Consider the following 18841-nt stretch of genomic DNA (forward strand, 5'->3'; position numbering starts at 1 on the left):
TTTCTTTATTGTCAAGACCAGGAGCATTTTTATAGCTGCGATTAGTTTTTCTGTCCCAACATTTTCACCTACTGTGATATGATTAGCATTTTACACAATTAAACACTTACTGTAAACATGATTTTAATAGTTACATAATATGTCATGGAGTAGATTCGAGAAAAGTTAATTACCATTTCCTCTTGGACAGCTAAGCTGTTTATAATACTCCACATTGTAGCTAGTGCTGTAAAACACTTTGGGGCCTCGAATGCCCTGAAGTGGGATTACAAGTAGAAAACAGTGGGTTTGCTCCGGGCTCTAGACTCCGCCTGCACACTGTGCTCTGTGGGCCTTAGACCCGCCCTGATTGCATCCTCCCCAGGGTCAGGTGAGCAGCACTCATTTTAGGGAAATCTTGCTAATTCTATGACTTAAAAAAAAGATCTTTGCTAATACAATTCAGTTGCATCGTTCCTTCAATCAGCATATTTTAGTTATATCCCTTACTTGATTAAATTTGCATATATTGAGTAGCAAATGGTTTGTTTTCTATAGATTATTACCAATGAGCTCCTCCTCGTGAACTCTTTGGCTTTATCAGTGGACAATTTCCCTTTAAGGTCTTGGTGTATAAACAACAGAAAGAGAAAGAAGAGTGCCCAGCTGCCTCTGGGTACCTTGCAGTTGAACCAGGAGCTAGTCCCAGTCATGTGGCTGCAAATCTCAGAGCATTTGTGTCAAAGTTGGGAGGCTTCCAAGATTGAAGGGTTCTTTCCCTACCTGCCCTCGGGGGAGGTGCTGGTGAGCAGGACCCGAGGCTGGGAAGACACAGGGCCAGCGGAAATACGAGCTTCAACGACCTGGGATGACCTAAAAGTGGACATAGAGCCCGCAGGCTGCAGGAGTCGGCTGCCCGTCAAGTCACCTTGAAGAGCGGTGCAGCTCTATAGTTAGTCACCTTGGGAACACAAAGCAAGGGCTCCAGGGGGCGGGCTGGCTCTGCCTGAGAAGCGCGTGGGTGCTCGCACACTCAGGCAGGTCTCCGTGCGCGTGACCGGCAGACTAACCAGGAAACCTGAGTGGCATCTCCTCTGGCCCTGCCCCTGACTGGAGCCAGAGGCCCTTCATACTTGGACGTATGCGGAAAAGCCCAGAAGTGCTCCAAGAAATATGGATTTTTCTATTACCTTAGGAAGATATTGAAAATTCATTCGCTCCTTTGGAGTCAGGGGCCAACTTCTGACAAGCGAAGAGTCTTGAATTTCATGCAGCATGTGAAGATCTGTGCGGGGAGCAGAGCTCAGATTACTTTCCACCAGTCAATGAATCTGGCAATTGTCACCAGGCGTGCGGAGGCCAGGTCACGGGGCATCTCCTCCAGGTGCGTCCCGTAAACCCTGGGGCTCTACCCACGGCCGGGGCTTGGGGATTGCGGGTTATTTCCAGCTGGCAGAGGTGGCGAGGCCGTGCCGTGTGGGTGGATCACCAGAAGGGGTGGCTGCCCACACGGCTGGCCCTGCTGGGGTTTGACTCAGGGGTCTGGGCAGGACCCGGGAGCCCCCTTTGACAACCACTGGGTCCTCAGTATGATCTCCCAGTTATGCCTCGTGAGAGTGTGGGCCACAGCTCATCTCTGCGGGACACGCCTTCCCTCCTGAGGGACTGGAAGGTGTGAAGTTCAGAGCATGAGCCGTCAGCAGATGTGGTCATGTGGGGAGTCGCTGGCACGTGCTCCGTGAAGTGTGAGCCCCCAGGGCTGGCCAGTCCTGCTGCAGACACATGGGGGTTCAAGGCCAGGGTCCTTGGTCTTAGAGATCAGCTTCCTGGGGAGGCACCCTAAAAGGGTGGCAGTGTCAGGGAGCTTGGGCCGAGGTGCTCCACACAGTTCAGAGAACAGTGGGCAGGCGTCCCTCTCAGGAGAGACCACCAGGCAGTGGACCACAGGAGAGGTCAGACCCACCTGGCCTTAGAGCTCTAGCAGCCAAAGAATTGGAGAGAGTTCGATCTCAGGGTTTGGTCTCTGTCCCTTGAGACCTCCTGCCCTGATTCGGGCTCATTCTAAGGCCACGTTACAAAAGAGGTTTGGGTTACTTAAGCGACGTCTCAGTGAGGTCATCCTTGCGTGGCCCCGACTAGCTGCCGTGCAGGACTGGCACACCTGCATCCCCAGGACAGGCAAGTGTCCCACGGGAGTCCAAGGTGCAGCCGTTGCCTGTGGCTGTGGTACGTGCTGGTCATTGAGGCCTCTCTGGTCCATCTGTTCTGTCTCTGTCACACCAGTCACCCAGAGATGCAGGGCTGGCTCAGCGGTGGCCAGCCACTCCCCTCACAGCACGATCCTCCTTGATTCCCTGGTGGACGTTCTGCACTGGCCAGCGAGGTAGGCATAGCGTGTCCTGCTTCTCTGCCCTCTTTGTGGTCCACCCAGCCCTCTCCTGTGTCCCTTGTGCTGCCTGATACACACTGGGCTCAGGGCTGCCCTCAGGTCCGAGCCTCCACCAGCTGTGCCTCCGGTGCAGGTCCTGCGAGAGCCCCAGGCCTTCCCCTGTGCGGGGCACGCGAGAGTCGAGGGCGGGCGGGCGGGCTTCAGTTTGCAGGGAGGGTGCTGCAGAGGCGGCAGATGGTGGGGAGTTGCTGCACTGGGACACACACCTGCCCGTGCTGCCTGTGTTGAGTGAGGCTCATCTCTGCGGCTGCCCTTGGTGGAAGGCCGTGGACCACCGCACCGCACCGCACCACCTCGAAGCCCTGTTAGACACCCATGTGGCTCTAACGTGCCCCCGCCCTCAATTTTTGAAAAAGTTTCATTTTTAAAAATGCGACTCAAGGGTTAATGCTGACACCTGGTGGCGAGATCACACATCCTCAAGGGACAGACAACTAGACAGAAGAGCAGGGAACTTGGGGTGTACCCAGGAGTGCTGGCCCTGGCTGAGAGGGCCGGGGAGGTGCTGGCTTGAAGGGTCTCAGGCACAGACAGGAAGGAGAAGCAGGCTGCTTCACAGATGGGGGTGTCCACCGAAGCCTGAGGAACGAGCACTGTGCACACGGGGTCAGCTCATCCTCCCCTGGCCTGGGCACCTGCCACGGGCCACTGCCATCCACATGGTCAGCTACGGTGTCTCAGGTGACCTCTTGATCTCCCCACCCTACCTGCCTCCAGCAGTCCATCCTCCTTCCAGATTGCTGGCTGCCCCTGACACAGCCACGCCCTCACTGTGTCCACCTGTGTCCACCCCAGGGAGCCTACCTGCCACTTCACTGCATCCTCATGGTGACACCTGGCCCAGCCAGCTGCCACCCCGCGTCTGGACCACCTTGATGGTGTCCCTCACCCGCGCGTCCCCTCTACCTTCTGCTCACACGGGGTGGCACAGCCCCCGCCTTCTCTCTCCCTCATAACAACCAGCAGCCATAACGTCGGAGCCCCTCAGAGGCTCTGCATGGCCTCATACAGAGGCCAGAACCATTGCTGTGGCCTCAGGTCGCTGAGGACCGGCCTCCTCGTCACCAGCCTTGTCCCCACACTGCCTGCCTCGGCCCAGCCCCCAGCCCCCTGCATCCCTCTGCGGAGTTGTGTCTCCCAGGGCTGGTGAGTTCATTTCCTCCTCCTGGTCAACCCCTGTTCACCTTCAGATCTCAGCTCCCACGTGGCTCTCAGTGTGGACCTGCCGGCCACCAGCTGAGAGTGCTCGGGGCCCTGTTGTCACACCTGGGGGACTCTGAACGTCTTCTCCCAGTTCTTACCAAGCTGGAGAACTTCAGAACTTCCAGACCACTCAGTGGTCACTCTGGTCCCACTGGTTGGTGGGCAGTCCACGAAGGAGGGTCTGCAGGCCAGTTGCCAGCTGCCCCACTGCTTCAGCCACCTGTCCCTGGATATCAGTGCTGCTTCTGACTTCAGGCCCCAGGTTAAAGCCGACAGCGTCACAGGGACACTGAACACGTGCTGCCCGTGCTCAGAAGCGCACTTTGAGTTTGAGACGCTGTCTCCGCTTTGAAAGTCATCGCATTGGAACCTTCAGATGGCATGTGGCTGAGCACCTGAGAGAAGTCCCTCTGGGTGGGCCACCCTGAAAAGGAGGCATTTCCTCCACGTTTGAAAGCTGCTTTGGTGGGAGGGTCTCCTGTGGCATTCTGGACTTTTCATCTCTACTTTATTGCATTTTGAAAGGGAGAGTGAGGTGAGAGCTCTGGAGAGCAGAGCCCCGTGGACGGTCCAGCAGCCCTGTCCTGGCACCGACTGCAGCCTTGCTATGGAGTCCTGACTGATTTGCTGCAGTGGGCGTTGGCGGGACGCCTCTCCCTGGTGTGCGAAGGGAGGGCACAGGGCAGGCGTCACAGCGAGGCAGAGAGGTGGGAGAGAGGTGGGAGCCCTGCGGGGAGGGTTGTGCTGTCCACAAGGACTGGCCAGGAGGCTGATGGTGTGGTTTAAACCTGCTGTGTGACCTTCTGGGATTTCTCCCGTGAGCTATCTCCTTTTACCTCCCGGAAACACCAGGGGAAAGCTTGCAGGTGTAATCATCTGCATTTGATGGATGAGAAATTCAAAGGGCAGAGCAGTTAAGGGATTTCTGCCACATCCACATCCTGGGAAAAAGCCATCATTAAAACAAATTTTTTTAAATTTTAGACGGATGGATTAAATGGAAAATATAAAACATTCACTCAGGATAAACTTGGAATTTTGGCCCTGAGCCCATGGAAGAAGCTCTAACAGGGTTTGTGGTGTTGACGGTGATACCACCGTCGGGTTAAGGACCTCCCCTCCCGAGGCACTTCGGCATCCCTCCCCCGTCCGTTTTGCCACGTCCTGAAATCCAGCACTTTCCCGGGCTGCAGTGGCTGCCCTGTGGGGAAAAGCATCAGTGCCCGTCCACGTACACGGGTGTCGCCTGGTACCTGGGAGATACCTGGCTTTCTCCCTCCTGGGTTCCTGCTCACCTGGCCTGCAAAGGCCAGTCCCACTGTGTTTCCTCAGTCCTTCTCTTCTGCTCTCCCCTTCTTTATGATATTTCTTTTTATTTGGCAGAGTGATGTACGTATTTATGGGCAGAGCATGACACTTCTGTGCAGGAACACTACATGGTGTGTGCCTGAATCAGGATAATTAGCCTATCCTTCACCTCAACCGTCTATCGTTTCTTTGGGTTGGAATCTTCTCTTTTAGTTATTTGGAATATACAGTAAACCGTTCATTGCTGTCACCCTGATGTGAAGTGAAGCACCAGAACCCACTCCTCCGGCCTCACTGTGACTTCGTGGCCATTGGCCAGCTGTCCCCAGCCCTCCTGACCAGCAGTCTCTGTCCGCATCTTCTCTGCAAGGGCATCTCTGGGATGTGGTCTGCTGGCTGCTTCCCTGCATATTGTGCTGTGCTCGCCAGCAGGGCACACCGCACCTCCCGCAGCTGGGGGACCTCTGTGGCGCAGTTGTTAACCAAACCATCCCTCTTACAGATGTCCTTCTGTGAGTTTCCTGGTCCTCTCTGTGGTCCTCTGGTCCACCTGATGGTGTCCTTCACCACACTTCGCATTGCACAATGGACGTGATTCAGAACCCCCACCCTTACCCTGTCTCCTGGGAAGAAAGGGCAGTTACACACAGAGCTTCTGCACAGAGGTGCACACAGCCGTGTTTTCATTGCAGTAAGAGGAGAAAGAGAGTGGAGCAGCTGCAGGACTTGCAGCGTATGTGGCAAGGCACCTGCCAGGGTTTGCTATGGTATTGGCACGGCCTCCAGCAAAGCCACCCAGCTAGCTTCCTAACACAGTTGGTTACGAGCATCGTAAACCAGTAGACACTGCACTCTAGTGACCACCATAGGGCTCTGCTGCACCCACAAGTTAAGTCTAATATCCCACATTGCGGTAGCACTCATCTTTATTTACTAGGGAGCCGTCAGGAAAATTGTCCTTGATCAGGAAGCAGGGAACTCAGAAGGAGACAGAGTTCAATGGGGAGAAGTGATTAGAAAAGCCACCATCCCCTGGGAGTGCCCTGAGATTAGGGAAGTCCCTGTAGACGTCAGATCTAGGGCCCTGGGGTACGAGGTCTTTAAGGGACAGAGGCTGTTTCCTCCCCTGACAGTCCCCGGGTTCACTGTGAGGCGGTTCCCCTGGTGAGGAGGACTCCATTTCAACAGCATACGCCTGGTAGTAGCATAACAAATCCATTTGCAAACTTCCCAACGTAAACCTTCTTGAGACGTTTGGATTCCATGAAGCTGCAGATGGAAGAGATCCTTAGAGATGCTCCAGTTAAGCTCTCCCTGGTGGTGAGGGAGGGTGGGTCCAACAAGGAGGCCCATAACCTGCCCAGAGGGGGGACGTGGCCTCAGGCCAGAATTCAGGTCCCAACCCCCAGCCATGCTCTTCTTTGTTGCCATTCTGTGCTGTCTTTTTGTCAAACACTAAGTATTCAACAGGCTTCCCTTTTGGCCATGATCTTCCAGATCTAAAAGCTAAATTGCGCCCAATTACAGGGATTATCTCATCCTGGTTCCTGTGTAATCAGCTCCCTCTTTAGCCATGTCTTTTAGTTTCAGGATAATGACCTGGGAGCTCGCAGCCTGGGCGTTCATTGTCATCACTGTGAATCTGTTTAGGAATATTAACAATATGGACCGCCCCTGGATGTGTGCAGGCCCACACACCGACTTCTCAGTGCCTTGCCTGAAAGTTCTATTAACTTTTCAGATTCCCAGAGAAGTCAGATAAACCCACCTCGCTCATGTGCTAAAGGCTGCAAGGTCTTCTGCACCCTCCTTCCATGGAAAGGGGGAATAACATGGTATGGAAGAAAACAGGTTCACCCATGGATTCGGATTTGATCCTATGCCTTCTACACCTACACTAGTTGTTCTGGGCAATGAAAATACAGGTTTGTGTGAATGATACTTGGTGATTACTATAGTTTTTATACCACATATATTTAATAAGAAAGTAGAAACTATGGAACTATTTCCCTAATATGAATAGGAATTAAAGTCTTCCTTAGTTAGAAAATATACCAAGAAAACCGGATGAAGTTCCTATTCCTCCAGAGAATTCCAGCTAATTGAACTTCACAGAATTTGTTACATCTGTGAATATGTGAACCAAATTTAGTTTAAAAAGTTCATTAAAAAAAATCAGACTAATGAAAATGTGGCACTTTTTAAAGACAGCAAATGTCATTTATTCCCCATTTTCTGTCCGTTTGGTTTGTGTTTCGTGAACTCACTGTTCAGAATCAGCGTTTGGTTCTGGGTGTTGAACTTCCTGGAAGCCTGTGCTGTTCCCAGCCTTCTATTGTGAGCACAGCAGGAATCTTTGGGATGCTGGAGAACAAGGGAAAGAAGTGGTTTTGGTGAGTCAAGATAAAGGCCCAGCAAAATCTGTAGGAAATAGACTTTTGCAAACTAGCTGTGTTTGGAAGCCAGCGGGTCCCCTCGTTTAGGGAGCTCTGCCATAGGAACCCCCCATTAAAGCTGCAGAGGAGAAAGGGGGGCCAGGAGCCCTACCCCATGAATCTAGAGCACACAGGGGAGGGACGACACCCAGGTGCTAGGAGCACGCTCCAGATGGCAGCAGAGGTGACAGGTTGGGAAGCGACTTCACCCCTTGCTGGGCGTACAGGCTGGCCAGGTGCAGAGGAGGGGCACTGGCATACCCGGGGGTGGGCACTTGCCCAGGTAGGAGTGAGCAGGGCCTACTTTGGAAATAGCAAGAGGTGCAACTGGCAAGAAGGACCTGAAGTGGGGTTCACCTGGGAGGGCAGTGGGGTTTCCACCCCCTGAGCGCCGGCTTCCACACTTGGGTCCTGTTGGCTGGGAAGGAGGAACAACCGCACACGTCATCAGGCAGAGAAGGAAGAACGCACACACGGTTTCCAGCCTTCTTACTGGAGCATTTGCTAATGTGAGATAGGCCAAGTGGGACTGCGACGCGCTGTTTTAAGAAATGGAATCGTAAGACAGTTTTGGACTGGGATAGCCCCTTCCAGTAGCGCTGGCAGCCTGCCACACGAGGGTCTTCAGTGTGGATAAACGGAACCTTGGAGGATCTCTTTCCATTCACATGGCAAAAATTGGTGTTTCCCCGGCGGTCACCTCAGCCCTGCTCTTTGCCCAGGAGCACTTTGTTCCTGGGGAAAGTGGGCTTTTGCTTTGTGCTGTGTGGGTGGATCTGAAGCCAGGTCCCTGGGCAGCTCTAGACACAGCCTCCCATTGCCTGTGGGTACCCTCTGGACTCAGAGGCTTCCCACATCCAGCCCATCGACTCCCCCTTCTTCATCCTGCTTCTTGGTGACACACCTACCCACTGGTCCCACTGTGCGCCTGACCCTCCTTCGTCATGTCCTGCTCTTCCTGCCACCCCCCTGGGTGCCGGTCTCCCCTCCGCCTTGCCTTGGCCACCCCCTGTTCTCATCTGGGCTCCCCGGTTCTCACAGCCTCCCGGCTCCAGCTCTGAGTGCCCTGTCTCCCCTGGCCACTGCACACCATGGCACTGTTCTCCCTGCCCTCGTTTCCAAGTTTCCCCGTCACCAAGAGGATGAGGTCCGCGGTCCTGCGAGATGCCCGTGTCTGAGACTCTCTCCTCCCAGGTGCCCACGCCCCCTGGTGGGTTCTCCCAGGTGACTCTAGAGCCTTCCCTGCTCGCTCCCAATTCCTTGCTGCTGCGACAGCTGCCGCGGGACCCCTAGGACCCAGGCAGCTCCTTCAGTGCCCGGCACAGCAGGGTCAGCAACAGCCAGGCGGGCAGCGCGTGGCTCGGGGGGGGGGGGGGCAGGGCTGGGCAGGGCAGGACACAGAGCTGCTCAGCAGCACGCTTTTCCCAAATGGCCAGACTGTTTCCCGGGCAGCCCATCCATTACAGCTGTGGCTAACAGGTCCCTGGACTTGCCCGGCACTGCCCAAAGGCCTCATACTGCAGCCTGGAAGAATGAAGTTTCTAAATTAAAATTAATTTAAAAATGTCAGTCCTTGCTGTTGGATCCCCACCTGCTGGCTGCCACCCCACCCTGCTGGCTGCAGCCCCACCTGCCAACGCCACTTGCGACTTCAGCAGCACTTTAGGTCCTCTCAGGATTTGGGGCTCCCCCTGCACTGCTGTCCCCCCTCTGCCTTCTAGCCACCTCCTGAGGGTTCTTCATCACCCACCCTCTAGAAACACTCCCCTGTGCTAACACCTCAGGACACTCTGGGTCAGTCCCTCTGATCTTTCAAAAACTCCAGACGTTCTACCTGCCAAAGGATTCCTTAAAATGTAAGAAACTCAAATTCCAAATCCAGCCAGCTGAGAAGAGAGATTTAACAGGAGACATTTGGGGTGCCAGGTGTGTATGGCCCGCGTGTCCCCTGTCTGGGCACAGAGTTCTAGTGCCCTAAAGCCCAGAGAGCTGAGGACAGTGGACGACAATGTACCATGTGTTTCATGGAGAACTAGAAGAGAGGGATTTGTAGGCTCCCGGCACGTGGGGGTGATAAACGCTGAGGCAATGGGAAGGCTAGTGACTCTGGGTCAGTACACGCGGTACACTTGTGTAGAATTAGCACACCGCACACCATCAGCACGAATATCACCAGGTGTCAATCAAAAACAAGTAAAAATAAATGTTTGTAAAAGAGGGAACAACTAACGTCAGCAACTGCTGGGACTGTCCCCGTGCCAAGACCTGGGCCTTGCTGGTGAGGTCTGAGTACCTCCAAAGGGACAAGGCTCCTCATTATGGGTGCCCAGTGAGCACTGGCCAGGGCCCTGCACAGAGCCAGGCACACAGCTCCCTGCCTCCGCTGCCCACAGGTGCTGCTTCTCTTCCAGCTGCCACCTGGGCCCACCTGCTACCTGGAGGAGTTCTAGGCAAACCAGAGATGGACTGTCCATGTCTGTGTGGACTGGGGTCCCTCTGAACAGACCCACTCGATCTCTACAGGAATGTTGCATCGTCTCTGATTGGAACCTCGGTCGGTCAGAGGACTGCAGGGCAGGTGGCATCCTGCCCCACTGCCAGTGCCCCTTTTCTCTGGGCCTCGGCCTTTTAGGGCTTTCTGGAAGGAAGAGCCAAGGTCAGATGGAGAGTGAGGCGGCTCCCCTCCTGGGACTGGGGTCCCCAGCTGGAGCGTGGCAGGTGGTTCCTGCAGTGGGCAGGCCTTGCTGCTCCGGCAGGGCTCTGGCCTGGCCTGGTGTGGCCCTCACGTGCAGGCTCTGGCTGGGCGCCCCAGGGAAAAGGCCAGTGAGGCCGGGCAGCCCCCACCAAGAACACCCGCAGGAGCTGAGCTTGCACACGGCACCCTGGACGGCTGGGTTCTGCTGAGAGAAGGGACTCGAGGCCAGGGTAGGTCAGAGGGCCATGGGACCCTGGGCCCTGACCAGTGCTCTTTCCCAAGTGACCCAGGGTAGCAAGAGCCTTGCTGCTGCTGCTGACTGTCATATCTGCTGGGATGTCACAGGACGGGATCCAAGGAGGTCCCCAGAAGGGAAAAGGCCCCTCAACTGAGCCCTGCCTCATCCTCGACTCACACTGCAGAGAGGAATTTCAGGGATCATCCAAAGAGGCACAAGCAAAGATGCGTGCAGGAAAGCAAGCAGTCGAGCAGGATGTGCACTCACGGGGGAGAGGCCAATGAGCTCGCTGGCGTTGGTGGTGGAGCAGCGGGGGCTGGGCCTCTGCTCCTCTCAGACCTCCAGGTTGACGTCACCCAGCTCGTACAGGGCGCTGGACTGTGTGTGTGTCTCTGGTCCCCAACAGTCTCTCCCCCGGCTTCCTCATCAGTCTAAACCACATGCAAGGTGCCCAGGCACTGGCTCACTGGGCTTCCTGGGCCTTGTAGGAGTCCAGTTGCAGGAGAACAGGCCCAGCTGGAGGAAGGAGCTCGCCGATGGACGCCACAGGCCCCTTCCCTCCCTGTCTCCTTCCTGCCGATTCTTGATTCTTCTCTCCTGCCTCAGGAAGCGCTGATGGCCACAATGTGACCCTCCCCTGCCTGTTCCATAAGTGTCAGCTCTGGCAGAAGTCCTCTTCCAGATGAGGAAGGGGTGTCTGTAGCATACGTGAGGGTGGAATTGCACCTCACCCAGGTGTGCGTGGTCTCTGGTAATTTATGGTAAAAAAACCACACCTTCCATTAGTAGGAGTCATCGAGCCGTCACATGAGGCTGTGAGCCACCACCCAGGTTCCAGACCTGGCTCGTCCCCTGCCCCCTGCAAGCCAGGCAAGGCCCTCGGCTCCTGTGCCCTGCTTGGAGCCCAGCCCCACCGGATGGCTACCTGGGGCAGCTTAACCTCCCTGAGCTGTTTCTTCATCTGCAGAGCAGGGAGCATGGCCCCTCCCCCTGGAGTTATTTTAAAGACTGGGTTAATGCTGAGCGGGCATTAGGAAGAGCCTGGCTGGCACCTGCAGGATCTACTCGAGGTGGATCGAAGGCCTGACCACAAGAACTCAGAATGTGAAAGTCATGGAGGGTTTAAGACCTTTGATTGGACAGTAGATTCTTAGCTGGGACGCCAAAAGCACAGCAATAAGGGCCGGGGAGAAAATGAGTCAGTTAAGCCCGATCACAGCTGAAAGCGCCACCCTTAAGGTCCGGTTCAGATGGCAGCACCCACATGGCCTCCGATCACCCTCCAGACAACAGCTTTTGAGCTCTGCTAAGCTCTCACTTTACACCACACGCTCTTCCAGGAGGTTTGGTTTTGCCAGATTACCAGCTCCTCACATCCACCCTAGGGTAGGTTCTGTCACCTCCACGGAAGGATGAAGAAACCGAGGCCCACAGAAGCCCAGCAGCTGGCCCGGGGCGTGCAGCACCTCTCCCGTGCTCGCGGCACGTGGTGTGGACTCTGTGGCCTAAAGGACCCTGAGCCGTGGAATCCAGATGCCCATGTGAGAACGTGAACCTCCGTGGCCCAGGGATGGCCTGGTCCTCTCATCCCCATCTGTGGGCCTCGGGCACTTCTGTAGGAGTGACAGGGCTCGCTGCCCCAGCGAACGTTGATCAGGGCAGGCCTGGGACTTAACTAGAAAGTTAAGCTTTATTCTGATGTGACAAACTTATTCCAGGTTTTCAAGAACAGAAGGGCATAAGGAAGATGGTGTCTGAGAACAGCCTCTCGTGCACTGGGGTCTGCTGAGAGGCGTATTGGGTCAGGGAGCACAGGTGGCTCAGCCAGCCAAGGACATAAAGAAGGAGGAGGGGACCCAGGTGCAGAAGCCCTGTGGTGCCTCACAAAACACAGCACCCTCGAAATTCCACACCCTCTGCACCAACACCTTGGCCTGAATGCCACACAGAAATGGAGACGCCCATCTATCAAATACCAAAACTTTACTTAAGATATTAACTGGCTGCAGCCTGATTCTGTTCAAAAATCCTTTGCAGTCTTAGAACACATAAAGGGGATTAAAATCTAGGAACTTGTGCTACCCTCAGGCAGACTTACAAGAACAGCTGGGAGATTCAGTTAGGGTGCACACTTGTTCTGGAAGTTTCCAACTTATTTCTGGTTGCAGGGCATACTTTAAGAACCAGGAAGCCCAGCAGAAAACTAATAATCAATAGGGCTCTCAGAACAGTCCTGCTGAGAACAATCTGGGAAAACTGCCCTTTTCTCTGCTTTCCATATAAAACATTCAATATTTATGTTACTTTCTGTATTGTAAAAACTACCTTCTTCTCAGTAGAATAACACTGACAATATGTTTCTGAAATTTCCTTTTTAAAAAAACATTGGTTTGATTCCTGTTCCTGCTCTGCATTACTGTTTCTGTAGACACTGGGTATTTGCAAAGTAGGACTAGAAATATTCTGTGAGTACCACAGGGAGGTGGGCGGATGCAGGGCAGAGCAGGCCCGTGGCCCAGAGCACACGTACCACGCAGGCCAGTGCCTGCTTCAGGAGCACCAGGCCATTCCTGGGCACCAGTCATTAAATTTGGCTGTACACTGAAGTCACCTGTGTTTCTTTAAAATGCTGATGCCTGGGTCCCCCACCAGAGATTCTGAGAATCGGTCGGGCTGGTGGACTGGGCACTGGGGTCTAAAGTGCTTTTATTAAAAGCCATTATTAAAATATCTATTATGCACTGAATTCCGAGAACCCCAGCCTGGACCTTCCTCCACCCCTCCTCAGTGATATGCCCAAGGTCAGATTATCATATCCTGGGCCATCCTGGGCCACACTGCCGTCTGCCCTTGGCACGCCATCACCCAGAGGCCCCCAAGAGCAGCCAGAGAGAGGCTGCATCATCCTGCACATCTCCCCAGACCACAGTCCACTCAGGCAGCCGGTGGATTCCTCTGACATCCCACCAGCCTCCCACCTCTGTGTCCTCCAGGTGACTGTAGGAGAGTCCCGTCCAGGGCCTGGCTCCCGCCCAGCCCTCGACCAGTCCCAGGAGGCCTGCAGCTAATCTTGCCTCCTACTGAGGCCTTCATCAGGGGCTTCCTGTGGCCACAGACCCCCCAGAGCTGGCTCCTGACCCATCAGGCGCCCTGCCTGGCCCCTCTCCACACCTGACGGGAAGCTCACAGCTCCCCTGCTCCAGCTCCTCACACCCAGCCTCTCCTGTCTCTGGTTTTCTCTCAACGCTTCCATCTGGGCCCTCCAGCTTCTCACCTGCCCTCACCAGCCTTTTGGCTCAGGTGTGAGGTCCCCAGAGCCCGAGTGTACAACAGCGCACAGGTTTTCAGAGTGAGTGGTCAGACCATGAGAGTCGGGACCTCAGCAGAGGGTCAGGCTCCTGAGGGGGAACTGGTGCTGGGGCCACGGTGCTCTGCCTCCCCTGGACCTGGAGCAATGGAGCTGGCCAACCAAGGAGTGGGTCTCTGAGACCATGAGCCAAAATAAACTCGTCCTCCTTAAAAATTGTTCTCGTCCAGCCTTTTGGAAACAGAGACAATAAAGCGTAGTAAAACAATGGCCCTAAATGTCGTCCATCTCTCAGCAGAAAGCCACTTTCTCCAGACCCTGATGCCTGCTCCAACAGGGACAAACCCTAACTGGAACTAAGGGAAGTGAGCCAGTCATGAGCAGAGACGCCTCAGGGTTCCACTTGTATGCAGGGCCTAGAGTCAATAAATTCATGGAGGCAGAAAGCAAAGCGGAGGCTAGGGGAGATGGGTGGAGTGATGGCTGCCTCAATGTGACTGTGCTGATGTCACTGAGCTGTGCACTTAAAAGGGACTGAAACGGCCAGGGAGAACATTCTTTAGTCACTTTCTGAGGGAGGCTCACCTGTCCGCTATGCAAGGAAGGCCAGGCAGCCCTGTCAGGTTCCCAGAACTCCGGGGTCCCACCTCGCTTCCCCTGAGTCTCTATGACTGGTACAGACAGGTCCTCACCACACAGTTTTACAGCGAGCACAGAGCACCCAGGACCCAGATCTCCAGGCTCCCCACCCACCAGTCCTAATAACTGGGGAGAGACTGCAACTGCTAAGTGCCCAGTGCAACCTGATGTTGAAGTACCCAGTAGTACCAAGGCCGCCGATCACCCAATCGGGCCATTGGATGTTAAATGGATAAACGGTGATGATGCTGGGTGAACTCTGTGGGGTCTGAGTCTGATTGATCCTCGAATAGAGATCGTGTTGCTGGTGGGGAAACATGAAATGATTCTTTCAAATAAATACAACAGAAAAGTGAAAATGGCTTCAGAGCATGAGGCGGCCTGTGTGTGCCACCCCCTTGGCTCACGCGGCTTCCTCCTCTTTCCAACCAGATCTTCATCTTTGAGAACAACATCTACTACTGTGCGCACGTGGGGAAGCAGGCCATCCGCGTGGTCTCCACTGGGAAGGAGGGCGTGATCTACAACGGCCTGAGCGACTGGCTGTACGAAGGTAAGAGGAGGGTGGGGGGCCGCCACGCAGACCCCACAGCTGCTGGGTCGGCTGCTGGTGTGATCTTCTTTGTCCTTTGCCTTTGACCATAAGTTAGACTCCAGCTCCCTGAGGCCTCACTAGGTTGAGATGGTCACATGGGTTGTTGGGGCATGGGGCCGGGCACCCACAGGAGCCAAGAGCCCTTCAGCACTGCCCTGCCAGGCAGGAGGCCCTTAGTGGACGACTGACCAGGAATCCTAGGAGGCCTCTGAGGACATTCAGGAAATGAAATGCGCGTGATTCTCCATCCCTCCAGGAAGCAGAGGGCCATGTTTCTCCTGGGGGAGAGGAGGGCTGGGGAAAAATGTTCAATCTTTCCAAACCCACCAGTGACCTGCCGTTCCAAGCATGCCTAAATTGCTGGCCATTTTCTATGGCCGGTCTCGTGTTGCTGCCAGAAGTCTTCTGCTGTATCCATTATTAAATCACCAGAATTCTGAGCAGAAGCTCAGGCCTCCCGAGAGCTCACCATGCTGGGCCAGGTCAGGGCAGGAGGGGTGCTCTGGGTGTCTCACAAGCCCACGTCACGCTCTCCCTGTGCCGCGTGCGCCCCACGCCGGGCTCCACACAGCAGCAGCTCCGTGTCTCCAACATCACCACACAGGTGGACACGCAGTCCAGCACTGCTCCCCGCCACGGCGTCCCTGAAGCCTCGGTTCTTCTTTTCCCTAGAGATATAATTGTGCACAACAACACGCGCATTGGGCAGAGAGTGTGTCTGGCAAATGTCTGTGCCTCTCAGCCCTAATCAGGACATAGAGCATTTCCACATCCCAGAAAGCTTCCCCCACCCGGTTCCAGAGACCACCATGGTCCTGGTCCAGCCGCCTGTTTTCCAACAGAGAAGCTGGACCCCACAGAGAAAGGCCACTCTGGGACAAATCTCCTTAAAGAAATCCAACACCAGGAGATTGAAAACATCTTTTTCAGCATCTTCTTAATGAAATAAAAAATTCATTGCTTTGCATTTAAGGTAAGCTTTTGCTTTAGCACATCCATTGAAAGGATTTTTTTCTTCAAGGCATTTAAGAGAAATTGTGTAGGTATGATAACAGAGTCCCAGACATTTTACATCAATCTCAGTGATGTGGCAGCTCAATCCACTTAGAATTGTTCCCTGGAAGGTTCTCTGCTGACGCTCAGACTTCTGAGGTCCAGAGCTAGTGCGCTGGGATCATTGCTGTTCAATAGGGGAAAGCAAACTTTGAAGATTGCCTTTGCCTAATGGGTGACTTACCTGTTTATTTCCAGGAGTGTTGGGGGTGGAGGAACCGGGGAAGGCAGCCGGAGCCCTCTCCAGGGCCAGGCTGGCTTGGAGATGTCAGCTGGGGGAAGAGCGGAGCCACATAAGTGCCGTCTGCAGGCTGTGAGCAGCGCAGTGCCGTATTGATTTGTTTTGTTTCCCAAAAACAATCTCAGACATATTGAACGTTGCAGGGGAGACAGGGGGAGAAGAGGTGGAATCACAGAGCACCGTCCATCTCCACCCCTGGATCAGGGTGGCCACGTTCAGCGTGGAAGACCCTCCTGCCGTGCACGCCCACACTGCAGATCCCAAGGTGGGGTGGGCTGTGTGCTCAGCACCGTTCCTCACTGACCCCACGGCTGGTGGTGACCAGGGCATGTGAGCCAGGGGCTAGGTTCATTACCGTAGTTACGGCAGGTATCTTCCTCGGGCTGCCCCTCATTCCATCCTATCCTCATATCCACGAGGGACAGTGGTGAAGCTCAGTTTGGGCCCCTGGTTTTCTCAAAAAGACGTTGAGTTGTTAGTGTTCCAGTTGTAATGGACCATCCATGCCTCCACTGTCACACAACCCTAAACCAATACGGTGATTTGGGGAATGGTCACACCACGTGGTCAGTGGGATGATTAGGGTCATCTGAGAACAACCTCTCTCCTGGATATTTGGAAGGGCACATCTCAGCTCTTCTGAAAGGTCCTTGGAGGGCCTGGGACAGTGGACCAGACAGCTATTTATAGAGCAGGGCCTGGAACCATTGGTCTGGTGTGTCGGGGAGAGTTGAGAACGTGGCCTGAGAGCGTTTGCTTAATTTGCTTAAAATCTCTCTTCCCACTCCCTGTGGCCTTGCCTGGCCCTCTCAAGTCCCACCTCCTCCCAGGGCACAGCCTGAATCCTGTCCACGCCCCCAGATGGCCCCATCTCCCTACCCCACCATGCTCACTGCTGTTCACAGGGGAGCAGTGGGCAGCAGGTGGCCACTGAGCTGCTTGAGGTATGTGCAGGTCCTGACGCGGAATGCTGGAGAAGCCTCGCCCAGAGTGTGGTCAGGCCGTGGTAAGAGTGGGCCTGCAGCCTTCACACAGGGCCGCCCAGGAGCGCCAGGCACCTGTCTGTGCTCTTCACCTGTGTCGCTGCTGATGTCCAAAGTCTGGTCCAGAGACTGGCCAGGCCAGCGTGCGTGAGGCCTGCTTCACCGTTCTTCACGGCTTCTCAGAGTGACCTTTGAGGAGACCGTCTGTGTGGTGGCAGGCCAGGTGGGCCACAGGGGATGACAGAGCTGTTTGCTGACCTTTCGTGGGTGCGAGGCTGCCTTAGGGTTGTGAGTGTTCAGGAGGCAGGGAGTCAGGGCTGATGGCTTTCAGGGGAATGTCACTGGCTCAGCCACAGCATCAATGGGCTGTGAATGATCCTGGACATGCCTGTCCTCCACAAGGATCTCCAGAGGCAATAGGGACCCCTGCTGGCCCCCTGCTCCCCAGGCCTCCACAGCCACAAAGGCAAAGTGGAACTGCATGTCTGTGGTGCGTGGGCTCGTGCCGTGGCGGCCGTGTAAGTCAGTGGCGTGGTAGTCAGTGTGCCTCACGTGCCCCAGTGCACACTGGCGTTCCAGTGGAGTGCCCTTCCATACATGTTGTGAACAGAGCAGAGCCGACTTGAACCCTGGCCAGTGTGGCCGCTCCAGCAATGACCAGCAATGACCAGCATGTTAAAGACAGGAGGGAATGCGAGGCCGCCAGGCTGCTGCTTCTTTTTAATGTATTGATTTGTTCTTTTTAGAGACACATGACAGCCGAGTGTGTTCTGACATACCCTGCGTACATGGAGTGGGACTACCCACTCTTGCAGAACATGATGTGGGGTTACCCTGGTCAGTAGTCTCATATGAACATAGGAAAGTGACGTCTGATTCATCCCACCGTCTTTCCCATTCCCATCCCCCTCCCTTCCCTTCATTCCCCTTTGTCCCTCCCCCGCCCTTACTGTGAGTCAGCGTCCACATGTCAGACAGAACAGTCAGCCTTTGGTTTGGGGGAATTGGCCTATTTCACTTAGCATGACAGTCTCCAGTTCCATCCATTTACTAGCAAATGCCATAATTTCCTTCTTCTTTAGGTCTGAGTAATATTCCATTGTGTGTATAACACATTTTCTTTGTCCATCAATCTGCTGAGGACACCTAGGCTGGTTCCACAGTTTAGCTATTGTGAATTGAGCTGCTATGAACATTGATGTGGCTGTGTCCTTGTAGTACACTGATTTTAAGTCCTTTGGGTATAAACAGAGGAGTCGGGTAGCTGGCCATACTTCTTTTTTCCAGGGAGGCATTGCTAATGCCTCTTACACTACTTTTAAAACCTCAGACAAACCTCTAGAGCATGATGTTTGAAACGCTGTGGGGTGTAGATTCTTGGTTGGGGACTCTGCCTGCCATTGATCTGTGACCAGCCTGGGCTACTGGACAGCACCCAGGTGGTGGTGAATCAGATAGATCCCCACAGCCACCAGCAGCCTCCTGATGGAGTGATGTTCCTTAAGTCAGTTACAGGCCAGAACGGCGACAGCACTGGGACTGGTGTCCACACATGTACGTTACCGCTGAAGCCCTGGACGTGTGGCTGCTGGGACTTCCGGTTGCTCACATCTCTGGTTCACCTGACGGGAAGTTTAGGTCACACAGGGAACCACCATCAGCCAATCGAGGGGAACGGTAGCTTCTTTACAAAGCCCCGTCGGGCCAGCTGGGTGA

The 18841-nt window shown here is 54.7% G+C and overlaps 1 protein-coding gene across 3 annotated transcripts in view; it reads left to right on the forward strand.

The window, feature by feature from the left end:
* Positions 1 to 18841, forward strand: part of DPP6 (dipeptidyl peptidase like 6) — a gene marked incomplete at its 5' end in the record, with an annotated part of 757264 nt that overhangs the window by 621788 nt on the left and 116635 nt on the right. For all 3 annotated transcript variants that reach the window (XM_081284194.1, XM_081284192.1, XM_081284193.1), the window contains one exon: positions 14686 to 14806. In XM_081284194.1, the coding sequence (XP_081140320.1) occupies positions 14686 to 14806 (121 nt within the window). The remainder of the gene's footprint in view (positions 1 to 14685; positions 14807 to 18841) is intronic.

Source organism: Spermophilus citellus (assembly GCF_964194105.1).
Source record: "Spermophilus citellus genome assembly, chromosome: 3".
NCBI lineage: Eukaryota > Metazoa > Chordata > Mammalia > Rodentia > Sciuridae > Spermophilus > Spermophilus citellus.